The 16,571-nt window shown below is 45.3% G+C and overlaps 1 protein-coding gene across 2 annotated transcripts in view; it reads right to left on the bottom strand.

Annotated features, from left to right (window-relative positions):
• The window catches only part of LOC124143746 (ankyrin repeat domain-containing protein 24-like), a 98,260-nt gene that overhangs the window by 44,930 nt on the left and 36,759 nt on the right, over positions 1–16,571 (bottom strand). For both annotated transcript variants that reach the window (XM_048401980.1, XM_048401987.1), the window contains exons 3-8: positions 11,950–12,080; positions 7,739–7,827; positions 5,566–5,630; positions 4,781–4,909; positions 3,996–4,102; positions 1,380–1,474 (exon numbers count right to left, since the gene is read on the bottom strand). In XM_048401980.1, coding sequence (XP_048257937.1) covers positions 1,380–1,474; positions 3,996–4,102; positions 4,781–4,909; positions 5,566–5,630; positions 7,739–7,827; positions 11,950–12,080 — 616 coding nt within the window. The remainder of the gene's footprint in view (positions 1–1,379; positions 1,475–3,995; positions 4,103–4,780; positions 4,910–5,565; positions 5,631–7,738; positions 7,828–11,949; positions 12,081–16,571) is intronic.

Raw genomic sequence — 16,571 nt, 5'->3', positions numbered from 1 at the left:
AAACATAGTGCCACCACAGTGCTCAGCTGGGAGAGACAGATATTTGAGATAGGTTGTTAGCTTTGATATTCATATATACATGAAATGTTTCTAAATTTTAACAATGTGGACATGAACCCATGTGGGTGACATTTTTTATATTAATCTTCTTAGTGTTTCTGGGCTACAACTTCAGGGACCAGTCAAAGTTTCAAATGACAAACAGACACGAGTTGCTATAAACATCAATATCGAAAAGGGCAAATATGAAACATATGATTAAGTATATCAATAATTAAAACATCACAAAAAGCACAAAGCATAAACAAGATTTCATTAAATTTTAAAAAGTTTTAAATGTAGACTAATTGACAATTGACTGTAGAGTAATGGCCACAAACAAACATATTGAAGTGAGTGAGTGAGTTGGATTTTACACACCGCTTTTAGCAATATTCCAGCAATATCCGAGCGGGGGGTGAACCTGGTCATTCATCGTGACAAGCGAACAGTTTAACCACTAAGCTACCCCACCACCCTAAACATGTTTAAAATCCGATTGATGGCATCGTGTGTGCACCATACCAAGATACTTCAAGGAATCAATGACTGATGACCAACAAACAGACCTTGATATAAGCTCATGTGGGCTTTAATGCAGGTGAGGTAAAAAGTTAATTACAATTTTTCATCAGTTCCTCTTGACATCAGTATGATGATAAGAGTTGGCTCTACCACATATGGAACAATTTTGTCCTATGTTCTGCTACTGATGGTAGCCAGATGGCCCACTTAACCCCAAAGTCTATATTTGACCTAGTTTGGGTACCAAGGGATACAGCTAATTGCTGTTAGAGGAGCTGACTCTGTCCTGGATTTACGACCCAGATTTGTGTGATCCCACCAGACACCTCCAGGGTGGTGTTCCTGCCAGCAAGTGATAGGACCAATTAGAGGCCTGGCTACACACTTACACTTAGTCCAGGATGTCGTTACATTAGAGCCCTACAGTGACTTAGTGAATTGTGCTAATGAAACATTCTGCACTGAGTGAGTGAGTGAGTGAGTGAGTGAGTGAGTGAGTGAGTGAGCGAGCGAGTCAATTGTGTTAATGAAATAATCAGCACTTTTATAGCATGGTAAATGAGTGAGTGAGTGTGTCAGTCAGTCTGTTAGTGAGTCAGTTGTGTTAATGAAGTGGTCAACACTTTATCATGATAGTGATTAATTCAGCAATACGCCAGCCATGTCACTATCTGGTGTGACCAAGGAATGCCTTATCCACTAGGCTTACCAACGCCCAAGATTACATAAAGATCGGCAACTGAACAATTAACACCCTATCTTCATTATTCTTCATGCTGAAGGCATGTCAGAAATGTGCAGTTATCAATTCTTACCCTCCACATCTCGATGGTCCGGGTTTGCTCCCTTCTTCAGCAGGAACTGACAGACTTCCGCGTGGCCCTCCTTGGCTGCCAGCATCAGTGAGGTCCTGCAATAAGGAGACACACCACACCTATCAGTGTTGCCAGCAGGACGTCGCCAGTGGAAAGATGCTACTGTAATATCAGTGTTCTTTCAGTTAAAACAGAGACCCTATACCGGTATGTGGTCTCTGGTGATAATAATGCATGTCAGTTTCATGTGCAAGGAAAGTCACAACAGAAACAATAACAAACACCAATCTCATTAAAATCAGATCTTACCCCGGTAGTTCTCGCTACCGCTAAACAAAGATCTGAGGACATCCCATTATGGGTCACGTCAGAACGACCTTTCATCCGACCAGAGCGCCGCTTGCCAGATCATGAGTGTGACAGTCGGAATGTGATTTCTAATCATGCAACCTTGACAACTTTAACACGGGGTATTCCGAACGATAGTTATGGGCTTAACGACTGAATCCACACAATCTAGACCATCTATTAGCCATTCCAGAATGTTTTTTTGTTCAGGTTTCAAACTTTTTATCGAGATTTTGTCAAAATATGTTTCAAAGCGTAGTCGCAATTATGAAATTAGTGTCGTAAAGCACGAGAAAGTAGCCTTCTGATTGGCTATTGTCGACTTCTTGTCAATCATTGCATTGGTCGGTCAAAGTTTGAGCAAGGTCGGTCTGACGTGACCCGTAATGGGGTGTCCTCAGATCTTTGTTTAGCGGTAGTGAGAACTAAGATCTGATTTTAATGAGATTGCAACAAACACAGGCATGCCGCTAACAAACCCAGGATTGCACCTCCAGCCCTAAAGACCAGCAAGCCACCGCAATACCACAAACACTGAAGGCAATGATGTCTTCCTGAATGGATAGTTTAAAGTTTCACTGCATTGTGATATGACACAATACAAGTATAGTTTTGTAAGTGTCATATATGTATCCAACCCGTGCCAAAGACTGTTGTGACTGCTCTCCCCAACTTGTCACATGACATTGTTTTCAATAGATCTTAGTATTAACGTATGTGCAAGTATTAGCAAATCTTACTCGACCAAAAGAAATCTGACTAAACTTGGGATTCGGCCTTGTGGCTAAAATCACAGACTACACAAACTAAACAGGACAGGGTATACTGCATGAAAGTGAATAATTAAATAACTTATAAGTATGTACAGTGTAAGTGTTCCTAGTCATTGTTGGTATAATGGACTCTGGGATACTATATACATTGGTTGGATATGTGGTCAGGCTATTTGACGATGGGACATGTTTCCTAAACAAGACAAGCGTCAAGTCTTTGTATCAAGCATTGTATCACAACTATTGAGATTCATATTGTGACAAGATGTATTTTACAACAAAATGCACAAATGATAATACAAATAAGAAAAGAAATATTTTTCTGATGGCATTTCCCATAATCGCCACACTGGACCATGGGAGCAAGGGTCTGGAAGTCATCTTGCAGAACAACCCTGCTAACTGTGACCTGAAACTGTTCCCAATCCCTAGGAGACTCATTCAGCAGGTGCCCTGCCATGTGGTAGTCCTCCATAAACATTCATTCTGACCAGGGTACATATCGGGGCCAGTTGATGAGCTTCCCTTGTAGCTGATATGGTAATAAGGAGGCAGTGAAGGAACAGAACTATGAACTCTCTCTATTCGTGATTCAATATCTTCAGTATTAAAAGTCATATCTTCTATTCTGATGATACGTTAAATGATTGGCTAAAACAATTTTCAAACAAGCGCTAGAGTTGCAATATGTCAGCAGCATCACAGCAAGAATCTAGAAATCGACACGTGAGGAATTGATAGCAGATCTTGGTGCAAGACAAGAGAATAATAATAATAACAGCTAGCCACCACAAGGTCTTGACAATATACTTTGATGCTTTGCTCTCTTTCTGGTTCCAGGTGGAATGGATTGCCCAGTTTTCAAAGTCACTGCAATTCATTGTACAGAGTTCCGTCAATTAAGTTTTTTAAAAATGTGAGCTCGCCCTGATGGTTTCTGCATTTGTCACCTTCATACCGGGACTCATGGGTTTCACCATGGAGACACATATCTAAACCCTGCTTTCCTCCAACATCAAACTGACATGTTATGTCATAACTGAAATACTGTTCAAAGTGGCTTTATCCCTCACTCATTCCAGTGTCAGCCTCCCAAGGTCAGGGGACAGTGACATCACAATGATGCTTGACTGAAGGAGATCTACAAGGTTAAATGGGGTTTAACGTCGCGTCCAAGATTATTGCACTTACATAGCGACGTGTGTGGGGTGCTCCTTGTACTAGTCCAAACTGATGACGATTAATATTGCTAGCTCACTGAGATACCATGCTGCAGTTTTACATGAATACCTTACTCAGACACAGTATACTGACTCCGAGCCGACCAGTCCTTGTTTTAGCCCCTTAATGCCAAGCGCCAGACAGGGTAACAACAAGAACCATCTTTTAACATTTTTTGGTATGACGCAGCCGGGGATCGAACCCCAGACATTCCGCTCTCCAGGCAGACGCTCTTCCACAAGACAGGAGATCTACAAGATATTCCTCCACTTACATGCGATGCATGTCCTGAGCATTAACTTCAGCTCCCTTATCCACCAGCCATTTACACGTGGCCATATCTCCACGATGAGATGCGAAGAAAAGAGGAGTTTTCCCAGTCTGCAAGTAGACCATATTCAGATTTATTTTACTTCATGACAAACTTGAACCCTTGTCAAGTGCCAACAAAAATTTCATCATATCTTGAAACTGATAATTTTCACATTTCAGTGTTAAGTATTAATTGTATCTAAATAACTTATCTTGAGATTTTCCTTGACAATTTTCTGTGAATTTAACTTATCATATTTTATATGGACACTGGCCAAAACAAAGGTAACATTATTTCATGTAGCCATATCATTTACTTAATCATGTTTATATATGTGCCACAACCAAAAGGTTTTGCTTTCATTTTTGGATATTAGCAACATCAAAGATTTCATAATATCACATGGACATATGGACAAAGATCAAGAATAAATTTGTTTTCATGTCAGCAGATACATTGACTAATACATAACAAATTGGTACAGTGGTTGGATATTTTTTAATATGGCAACAATTTCTAAAGTACCGGTAATAATTATAGGCCACTGATATAGAGCCTGACTCCAAACAACAAGTGCTCAAAGCGCATGACATTAGAAATATGTGGCCTATATACAACAGGTGCACAACAGAAACAGCTAAAATGCAATAATATGAACCCACTCTATGACTGCTTGTTAAAAAAAAATAACAATAAATTCTGTTAGCTATTTTGGAATTGTTGAATTATCTCATTTCCTTTTGTACCTTCTCTTTAATTCTGGGACTGGCGTTGCCATTGAGGAGAACTTGAACACATTCAAAATGGACGCCTGCACATGTGTGATGGAGGGCTGTCATGTCATTGCTGTCTCGCATGTCCACGTCAGCGCCAGCCTGAAAGAAGAACATTAGTCTGGCTGTAATGATACACTGTTGTGACTTACAATGTGATCAATATAGTGAGTGAGTGATTTGGGTTTCACGCCGCTATGAACATTTTTTCAGTTATATCATGGCATGTAACCTCAATGTGGAGGAAAGTGATGGAGGTCTTTGACGTTTACTACTTTGGTGAACCACTAGCATGGGTATTGTGCTAAAAAAAACTTGAAACATAATCAGGGTGAACCAGGATTCGGAAAGTCATTGATGATCTGCGAATTGAATCTTGATCAAGTCGTACAAAATATGTTTATAATTTTAAAAAAACCCTTAACTCCACGCTCATAGCAGTCTGTAAATAATCAAGTCTGGACCAGACAACCAAGTGATTGACACATGATGTGCATTGATCTACACAATTTGGATATGATGACATGCATCAACCAAGTCAGCGAGTCCGACCAGCCAACCCTGTAAGTATCCTCTTATGACAAGCATGGGTTACTGAAGACCAATTCTAACCCGAATATATATCCGGTATATTTACAGTATATTTACACCAGACAATGCCATTATGTTACACAACTCTGCTGCCTAAGGTCCATACAGACTCCCTGTATTATGTATGAAGACATATAGTATGTGTGTGATAAGGTGGATCTACTGACCAGCAGCAGTCTCTGCACCACTGTGCTGTGTCCCTTGGCTGCTGCAAGCTGGAGAGCTGTGTTGCCTGGATGGAACATCAGAACAGAACATGATGACAGAAATAGAGTCTCCTCATATTACTCCAGCTGACAATATTGTCCAATAGCTACATGTCTTCTTGAGAAAAAACAACTCTTATTTTGTTGTGAAATGTAATATTTCTATCAAGCAGTATTTATCAACGGTTTAGATGAAGGTCACATGAGATGGGTTGACATGTGGAGTCTTAACCCAAAAAGGATTTGATGTTTGCAGTTGAAGATGAGTGCCTAACTCTCTTTACTTGTATGATCAAGCATGTTTGTCAAGAAACAATTTCTCAATGAATACTTTTTCTTTTACCCTCATAATTCTTAGAATTAAAGACAACAGTCGGGAAAGAAGAAATCTATCCATGTTCATTTTTCATGTCATGAATTTGCAAAAATCGATGCAGCCTTGCGCATAGTGTCTTGTATGTAACCCTTTCAAATAGCCTCCACATTGTCATGAGAACAAAGATTGACTGCACAAAATTGTGGGTAGAAAACGGAGAAAACAAAACATTAATTCTAAACTCCCGGACCTTGTGAATTATACACAGGGATGAAAATGGATACTTTGCCTTTTCAGCTGAAACTTCTTTGCAATGGAGCGTGGCCCATAATTTGAGGGTGTTTATGGGGGAAGCCATCAGATTTTAAAAAATTTGTGGTCACAAAAATTTGCAGATCCGCAGAAGATGCTCATCCCTGTATACACATGGTAGCTGTTTACATAACTGTTGCCATCATGATTACCATCATTTCCTCATATTTCTTTACAGTGTTCAAGCATCAAATGTGCCAACACTTCTCTGTTCCCCATTATTTCTCCGTGCATCTCTAGAAGGGTCATGTATTACAGAAAATCAATCATTAGTCAAGTATCTCTCTGCCCATGATACCCTTGGTATCTATCTTTTATTGTCAGGTCACTGACATCACCATGGTAACTACATTGTATTGTCAGGTCACTGACATCACCATGGTTACTACATTGTATTGTAAGACATCATCCCAGTACCCACCTTGTATTGTAAGACATCATCCCTGTACCCACCTTGTAGTGTAAGACATCATCCAAGTACCCACCTTGTAGTGTAAGACATCATCCCAGTACCCACCTTGTAGTGTGAGACATCATCCCAGTACCCACCTTGTCGTGTAAGACATCATCCCAGTACCCACCTTGTAGTGTGAGACATCATCCCAGTACCCACCTTGTAGTGTAAGACATCATCCCAGTACCCACCTTGTAGTGTAAGACATCATCCCAGTACCCACCTTGTAGTGTGAGACATCATCCCAGTACCCACCTTGTAGTGTAAGACATCATCCCAGTACCCACCTTGTATTGTAAGACATCATCCTAGTACCCACCTTGTATTGTAAGACATCATCCCAGTACCCACCTTGTAGTGTAAGACATCATCCTAGTACCCACCTTGTAGTGTAAGACATCATCCCAGTACCCACCTTGTAGTGTAAGACATCATCCCAGTACCCACCTTGTAGTGTAAGACATCATCCCAGTACCCACCTTGTAGTGTAAGACATCATCCCTGTACCCACCTTGTAGTGTAAGACATCATCCCAGTACCCACCTTGTAGTGTAAGACATCATCCCAGTACCCACCTTGTAGTGTGAGACATCATCCCTGTACCCACCTTGTAATGTAAGACATCATCCCTGTACCCACCTTGTAGTGTAAGACATCATCCCAGTACCCACCTTGTAATGTAAGACATCATCCCAGTACCCACCTTGTAGTGTGAGACATCATCCCAGTACCCACCTTGTATTGTAAGACATCATCCCAGTACCCATCTTGTAGTGTGAGACATCATCCCAGTACCCACCTTGTAGTGTAAGACATCATCCCAGTACCCACCTTGTAGTGTAAGACATCATCCCAGTACCCACCTTGTCGTGTAAGACATCATCCCAGTACCCACCTTGTAGTGTGAGACATCATCCCAGTACCCACCTTGTCGTGTAAGACATCATCCTAGTACCCACCTTGTCGTGTAAGACATCCCAGTACCCACCTTGTAGTGTAAGACATCGTCCCAGTACCCACCTTGTAGTGTAAGACATCATCTCAGTACCCACCTTGTATCGTGAGGTCGTTGACATCATCACTATACTTCAGCAGGAGTTCAACTATCTGGTCATTGCCTACGGCACATGCAATATGTAGGCTGCAATACAAACATCACAGATACTGTTACAATCATGTTTACATGTTCACCCCATGACAGTCTTCTGGATAGGACTGCACATGCATTGCATGCAAAAGAAGCAAAACATTTTGTATGAAATAGTAGTATTAATAATTGTTCAATATTTCAAAGCTTGATGATAGTAATTTCACAATCAAATAAGCTCAGTCTTCTCAAAGAAACTTTCAGATGCAAGATTTCAAATCCTTTGATTTGACACTATCCTGAGAGTTGACAGAGAAATACCATTCCTCGAACATATAACCAGAATATCAATGTTGCAGAAAGCACATTGTGTTGCGGGGCCTGTGTTTTTAATATTTTTGTGTTTGGGCCTCTGTGATTCATATCATTATGTTGGTGGGCCTCTGTGGGCCTCTGTGATTCATGTCATTGTGTTGGTGGGCCTCTGTGATTCATGTCATTGTGTTGGTGGGCCTGTGTGATTCATGTCATTGTGTTGGTGGGCCTCTGTGGGCCTGTGTGATTCATGTCATTATGTTGGTGGGCGTGTGTGATTCATGTCATTGTGTTGGTGGGCCTCTGTGGGCCTCTGTGATTCATGTCATTGTGTTGGTGGGCCTGTGTGATTCATGTCATTGTGTTGGTGGGCCTCTGTGGGCCTGTGTGATTCATGTCATTATGTTGGTGGGCCTCTGTGGGCCTCTGTGATTCATGTCATTGTGTTGGTGGGCCTCTGTGGGCCTCTGTGATTCATGTCATTGTGTTGGTGGGCCTGTGTGATTCATGTCATTGTGTTGGTGGGCCTCTGTGGGCCTGTGTGATTCATGTCACTATGTTGGTGGGCCTCTGTGATTCATGTCATTGTATTGGTGGGCCTGGGTGATTCATGTCATTGTATTGGTTGGCCTCTGTGGGCCTGTGTGATTCATGTCATTGTGTTGGTGGGCCTGTGTGTGTGTGTGTGATTCATGTCATTGTGTTGGTGGGCCTGTGTGATTCATGTCATTGTGTTGGTGGGCCTGTGTGATTCATGTCATTGTGTTGGTGGGCCTGTGATTCATTCATTGTGTTGGTGGGCCTGTGTGATTCATGTCATTGTGTTGGTGGGCCTCTGTGGGTCTGTGTGATTCATGTCATTGTGTTGGTGGGCCTCTGTGGGTCTGTGTGATTCATTTCATTGTGTTGGTGGACCTGTGTGGGTCTGTGTGATTCATGTCATTGTGTTGGTGGGCCTGTGTGATTCATGTCATTGTGTTGGTGGGCCTGTGTGATTCATGTCATTGTGTTGGTGGGCCTGTGTGATTCATGTCATTGTGTTGGTGGGCCTGTGTGATTCATGTCATTGTGTTGGTGGGCCTGTGTGATTCATGTCATTGTGTTGGTGGGCCTCTGTGATTCATGTCATTGTGTTGGTGGGCCTGTGTGATTCATGTCATTGTGTTGGTGGGCCTCTGTGATTCATGTCATTGTGTTGGTGGGCCTGTGTGATTCATGTCATTGTGTTGGTGGGCCTCTGTGATTCATGTCATTGTGTTGGTGGGCCTGTGTGATTCATGTCATTGTGTTGGTGTGTGTGTGTGATTCATGTCATTGTGTTGGTGGGCCTGTGTGATTCATGTCATTGTGTTGGTGGGCCTCTGTGATTCATGTCATTGTGTTGGTGGGCCTGTGTGATTCATGTCATTGTGTTGGTGGGCCTGTGTGATTCATGTCATTGTGTTGGTGGGCCTCTGTGGGTCTGTGTGATTCATGTCATTGCGTTGGTGGGCCTGTGTGATTCATGTCATTGTGTTGGTGGGCCTCTGTGATTCATGTCATTGTGTTGGTGGGCCTGTGTGATTCATGTCATTGTGTTGGTGGGCCTCTGTGATTCATGTCATTGTGTTGGTGGGCCTGTGTGATTCATGTCATTGTGTTGGTGTGTGTGTGTGATTCATGTCATTGTGTTGGTGGGCCTGTGTGATTCATGTCATTGTGTTGGTGGGCCTCTGTGGGTCTGTGTGATTCATGTCATTGCGTTGGTGGGCCTGTGTGATTCATGTCATTGTGTTGGTGGGCCTGTGTGATTCATGTCATTGTGTTGGTGGGCCTCTGTGGGTCTGTGTGATTCATGTCATTGCGTTGGTGGGCCTGTGTGATTCATGTCATTGTGTTGGTGGGCCTGTGTGATTCATGTCATTGTGTTGGTGGGCCTCTGTGATTCATGTCATTGTGTTGGTGGGCCTCTGTGATTCATGTCATTGTGTTGGTGGGCCTGTGTGTGTGTGTGTGATTTATGTCATTGTGTTGGTGGGCCTGTGTGTGTGTGATTCATGTCATTGTGTTGGTGGGCCTGTGTGATTCATGTCATTGTGTTGGTGGGCCTCTGTGATTCATGTCATTGTGTTGGTGGGCCTGTGTGATTCATGTCATTGTGTTGGTGTGTGTGTGTGATTCATGTCATTGTGTTGGTGGGCCTGTGTGATTCATGTCATTGTGTTGGTGGGCCTCTGTGGGTCTGTGTGATTCATGTCATTGCGTTGGTGGGCCTGTGTGATTCATGTCATTGTGTTGGTGGGCCTGTGTGATTCATGTCATTGTGTTGGTGGGCCTCTGTGGGTCTGTGTGATTCATGTCATTGCGTTGGTGGGCCTGTGTGATTCATGTCATTGTGTTGGTGGGCCTGTGTGATTCATGTCATTGTGTTGGTGGGCCTCTGTGATTCATGTCATTGTGTTGGTGGGCCTCTGTGATTCATGTCATTGTGTTGGTGGGCCTGTGTGTGTGTGTGTGATTTATGTCATTGTGTTGGTGGGCCTGTGTGTGTGTGATTCATGTCATTGTGTTGGTGGGCCTGTGTGATTCATGTCATTGCGTTGGTGGGCCTCTGTGGGTCTGTGTGATTCATTTCATTGTGTTGGTGGGCATGTGTTATTCATGTCATTGTGTTGGTGGGCCTGTGTGATTCATGTCATTGTGTTGGTGGGCCTCTGTGGGTCTGTGTGATTCATTTCATTGTGTTGGTGGGCGTGTGTGATTCATGTCATTGTGTTGGTGGGCCTGTGTGATTCATGTCATTGTGTTGGTGGGCCTCTGTGGGTCTGTGTGATTCATGTCATTGTGTTGGTGGGCCTGTGTGATTCATGTCATTGTGTTGGTGGGCCTGTGTGATTCATGTCATTGTGTTGGTGGGCCTGTGTGATTCATTTCATTGTGTTGGTGGGCCTGTGTGATTCATGTCATTGTGTTGGTGGGCCTGTGTGATTCATGTCATTGTGTTGGTGGGCCTCTGTGGGTCTGTGTGATTCATGTCATTGTGTTGGTGGGCCTGTGTGATTCATGTCATTGTGTTGGTGGGCCTGTGTGATTCATGTCATTGTGTTGGTGGGCCTGTGTGATTCATGTCATTGTGTTGGTGGGCCTGTGTGATTCATGTCATTGTGTTGGTGGGCCTGTGTGATTCATGTCATTGTGTTGGTGGGCCTGTGTGATTCATTTCATTGTGTTGGTGGGCCTGTGTGATTCATGTCATTGTGTTGGTGGGCCTGTGTGATTCATGTCATTGTGTTGGTGGGTCTGTGTGATTCATGTCATTGTGTTGGTGGGCCTCTGTGATTCATGTCATTGTGTTGGTGGGCCTGTGTGATTCATGTCATTGTGTTGGTGGGCCTGTGTGATTCATGTCATTGTGTTGGTGGGCCTGTGTGATTCATGTCATTGTGTTGGTGGGCCTGTGTGATTCATGTCATTGTGTTGGTGGGCCTGTGTGATTCATGTCATTGTGTTGGTGGGCCTGTGTGGGTCTGTGTGATTCATGTCATTGTGTTGGTGGGCCTGTGTGGGTCTGTGTGATTCATGTCATTGTGTTGGTGTGTGTGTTTGATTCATGTCATTGTGTTGGTGGGCCTGTGTGGGCCTCTGTGATTCATGTCATTGTGTTGGTGGGCCTGTGTGATTCATGTCATTGTGTTGGTGGGCCTCTGTGGGTCTGTGTGATTCATTTCATTGTGTTGGTGGGCGTGTGTTATTCATGTCATCATGGTCATTGTGCTGTTGGGAGTGTGTTTCAAGTGCTTACTGATGTTGAAGTGTCTCAGCTGACTTTTTTCCCAGCAAATATTGATGCAGAGTACAGATCGCTGATACTATGTAACTTACACTGAGTGTCCCTTAGGCCCGAGTTTGGTAGGGTTGAGAGTTTTCTTGTTGAGTATACTGGTCGCCTTCTTGACATCACCGGACTCCACCGTTTTCAGCAGCTTCTCATCATTCTTGTTCCATTCAGACAACTGAAAGTCAAGCCAACACACATCAGGGAACATATTGGAGGTGGGAGGGTGACTGACAGTCAAGCCAACACACATCTGGGAACATATTGGAGGTGAAAGTCAAGCCAACACACATCAGGGAACATATTGGAGGAGAGAGGGTGACTGACAGTCAAGCCAACACACATCAGGGAACATATTGGAGGTGGGAGGGTGAGTGACAGTCAAGCCAACACACGTCAGGGAACATATTGGAGGTGGGAGGGTGACTGACAGTCAAGCCAACACACATCAGGGAACATATTGGAGGTGAGAGGGTGACTGACAGTCAAGCCAACACACATCAGGGAACATATTGGAGGTGAGAGGGTGACTGACAGTCAAGCCAACACACGTCAGGGAACATATTGGAGGTGAAAGTCAAGCCAACACACATCAGGGAACATATTGGAGGTGAGAGGGTGACTGACAGTCAAGCCAACACACATCAGGGAACATATTGGAGGTGGGAGGGTGACTGACAGTCAAGCCAACACACATCAGGGAACATATTGGAGGTGAGAGGGTGACTGACAGTCAAGCCAACACACATCAGGGAACATATTGGAGGTGAGAGGGTGACTGACAGTCAAGCCAACACACATCAGGGAACATATTGGAGGTGGGAGGGTGACTGACAGTCAAGCCAACACACATCAGGGAACATATTGGAGGTGGGAGGGTGACTGACAGTCAAGCCAACACACATCTGGGAACATATTGGAGGTGAGAGGGTGACTCACAGTCAAGCCAACACACATCAGGGAACATATTGGAGGTGAGAGGGTGAGTGACAGTCAAGCCAACACACGTCAGGGAACATATTGGAGGTGAGAGGGTGACTGACAATCAAGCCAACACACATCAGGAACATATTGGAGGTGGGAGGGTGACTGACAGTCAAGCCAACACACATCAGGGAACATATTGGAGGTGGGAGGGTGACTGACAGTCAAGCCAACACACATCAGGGAACATATTGGAGGTGAGAGGGTGACTGACAGTCAAGCCAACACACATCAGGGAACATATTGGAGGTGAGAGGGTGACTGACAGTCAAGCCAACACACATCAGGGAACATATTGGAGGTGAGAGGGTGACTGACAGTCAAGCCAACACACATCAGGGAACATATTGGAGGTGGGAGGGTGACTGACAGTCAAGCCAACACACATCAGGGAACATATTGGAGGTGGGAGGGTGACTGACAGTCAAGCCAACACACATCTGGGAACATATTGGAGGTGAGAGGGTGACTCACAGTCAAGCCAACACACATCAGGGAACATATTGGAGGTGAGAGGGTGAGTGACAGTCAAGCCAACACACGTCAGGGAACATATTGGAGGTGAGAGGGTGACTGACAGTCAAGCCAACACACGTCAGGGAACATATTGGAGGTGAAAGTCAAGCCAACACACATCAGGGAACATATTGGAGGTGGGAGGGTGACTGACAGTCAAGCCAACACACATCAGGGAACATATTGGAGGTGAGAGGGTGACTGACAGTCAAGCCAACACACGTCAGGGAACATATTGGAGGTGAAAGTCAAGCCAACACACATCAGGGAACATATTGGAGGTGGGAGGGTGACTGACAGTCAAGCCAACACACATCTGGGAACATATTGGAGGTGGGAGGGTGACTGACAGTCAAGCCAACACACATCAGGGAACATATTGGAGGTGAGAGGGTGACTGACAGTCAAGCCAACACACATCAGGGAACATATTGGAGGTGGGAGGGTGACTGACAGTCAAGCCAACACACATCTGGGAACATATTGGAGGTGGGAGGGTGACTGACAGTCAAGCCAACACACATCAGGGAACATATTGGAGGTGAGAGGGTGACTGACAGTCAAGCCAACACACGCCAGGGAACATATTGGAGGTGGGAGGGTGACTGACAGCCAAGCCAACACACATCAGGAACATATTGGAGGTGAGAGGGTGACTGACAGTCAAGCCAACACACGCCAGGGAACATATTGGAGGTGGGAGGGTGACTGACAGCCAAGCCAACACACATCAGGAACATATTGGAGGTGAAAGTCAAGCCAACACACATCAGGGAACATATTGGAGGTGAGAGGGTGACTGACAGTCAAGCCAACACACATCAGGGAACATATTGGAGGTGGGAGGGTGACTGACAATCAAGCCAACACACATCAGGGAACATATTGGAGGTGAGAGGGTGACTGACAGTCAAGCCAACACACATCAGGGAACATATTGGAGGTGAGAGGGTGACTGACAGTCAAGCCAACACACGCCAGGGAACATATTGGAGGTGGGAGGGTGACTGACAGCCAAGCCAACACACATCAGGAACATATTGGAGGTGAGAGGGTGACTGACAGTCAAGCCAACACACGCCAGGGAACATATTGGAGGTGGGAGGGTGACTGACAGCCAAGCCAACACACATCAGGAACATATTGGAGGTGAAAGTCAAGCCAACACACATCAGGGAACATATTGGAGGTGAGAGGGTGACTGACAGTCAAGCCAACACACATCAGGGAACATATTGGAGGTGAGAGGGTGACTGACAGTCAAGCCAACACACGCCAGGGAACATATTGGAGGTGGGAGGGTGACTGACAGCCAAGCCAACACACATCAGGAACATATTGGAGGTGAAAGTCAAGCCAACACACATCAGGGAACATATTGGAGGTGAGAGGGTGACTGACAGTCAAGCCAACACACATCAGGGAACATATTGGAGGTGAGAGGGTGACTGACAGTCAAGCCAACACACATCAGGGAACATATTGGAGGTGAGAGGGTGACTGACAGTCAAGCCAACACACATCAGGGAACATATTGGAGGTGAGAGGGTGACTGACAGTCAAGCCAACACACATCAGGGAACATATTGGAGGTGAGAGGGTGACTCACGGTCAAGCCAACACACATCAGGGAACATATTGGAGGTGAGAGGGTGACTGACAGTCAAGCCAACACACATCAGGGAACATATTGGAGGTGAGAGGGTGACTGACAGTCAAGCCAACACACGCCAGGGAACATATTGGAGGTGGGAGGGTGACTGACAGCCAAGCCAACACACATCAGGAACATATTGGAGGTGAGAGGGTGACTGACAGTCAAGCCAACACACGCCAGGGAACATATTGGAGGTGGGAGGGTGACTGACAGCCAAGCCAACACACATCAGGAACATATTGGAGGTGAAAGTCAAGCCAACACACATCAGGGAACATATTGGAGGTGAGAGGGTGACTGACAGTCAAGCCAACACACATCAGGGAACATATTGGAGGTGAGAGGGTGACTGACAGTCAAGCCAACACACATCAGGGAACATATTGGAGGTGAGAGGGTGACTGACAGTCAAGCCAACACACATCAGGGAACATATTGGAGGTGAGAGGGTGACTGACAGTCAAGCCAACACACATCAGGGAACATATTGGAGGTGAAAGTCAAGCCAACACTCATCAGGGAACATATTGGAGGTGGGAGGGTGACTGACAGTCAAGCCAACACACGCCAGGGAACATATTGGAGGTGGGAGGGTGACTGACAGCCAAGCCAACACACATCAGGAACATATTGGAGGTGAGAGGGTGACTGACAGTCAAGCCAACACACGCCAGGGAACATATTGGAGGTGGGAGGGTGACTGACAGCCAAGCCAACACACATCAGGAACATATTGGAGGTGAAAGTCAAGCCAACACACATCAGGGAACATATTGGAGGTGAGAGGGTGACTGACAATCAAGCCAACCCACGTCAGGGAACATATTGGAGGTGAGAGGGTGACTGACAGTCAAGCCAACACACATCAGGGAACATATTGGAGGTGAGAGGGTGACTGACAGTCAAGCCAACACACATCCGGGAACATATTGGAGGTGGGAGGGTGACTCACAGTCAAGCCAACACATGTCAGGGAACATATTGGAGGTGGGAGGGTGACTGACAGTCAAACCAACACACATCAGGGAACATATTGGAGGTGGGAGGGTGACTCACGGTCAAGCCAACACACATCAGGGAACATATTGGAGGTGGGAGGGTGACTCACGGTCAAGCCAACACACATCCGGGAACATATTGGAGGTGAGAGGGTGACTGACCGTCAAACAAACACACATCAGGGAACATATTGGAGGTGGGAGGGTGACTCACGGTCAAGCCAACACACATCCGGGAACATATTGGAGGTGAGAGGGTGACTGACAGTCAAGCCAACCCACGTCAGGGACCATATTGGAGGTGAGAGGGTGACTGACAGCCAAGCCAACACACATCAGGAACATATTGGAGGTGAGAGGGTGACTGACAGTCAAGCCAACCCACGTCAGGGAACATATTGGAGGTGGGAGGGTGACTGACAGCCAAGCCAACACACATCAGGAACATATTGGAGGTGGGAGGGTGACTGACAGTCAAGCCAACACACATCAGGGAACATATTGGAGGTGGGAG

This window comes from Haliotis rufescens, unplaced genomic scaffold (assembly GCF_023055435.1).
Source record: "Haliotis rufescens isolate VD_foot unplaced genomic scaffold, xgHalRufe1.0.p SCAF_1, whole genome shotgun sequence".
Taxonomy (NCBI): Eukaryota; Metazoa; Mollusca; class Gastropoda; order Lepetellida; family Haliotidae; genus Haliotis; species Haliotis rufescens.
The sequence above is the reverse complement of the archived record's forward strand: the minus strand, read 5'-3'. Positions and strand labels throughout refer to the sequence as shown.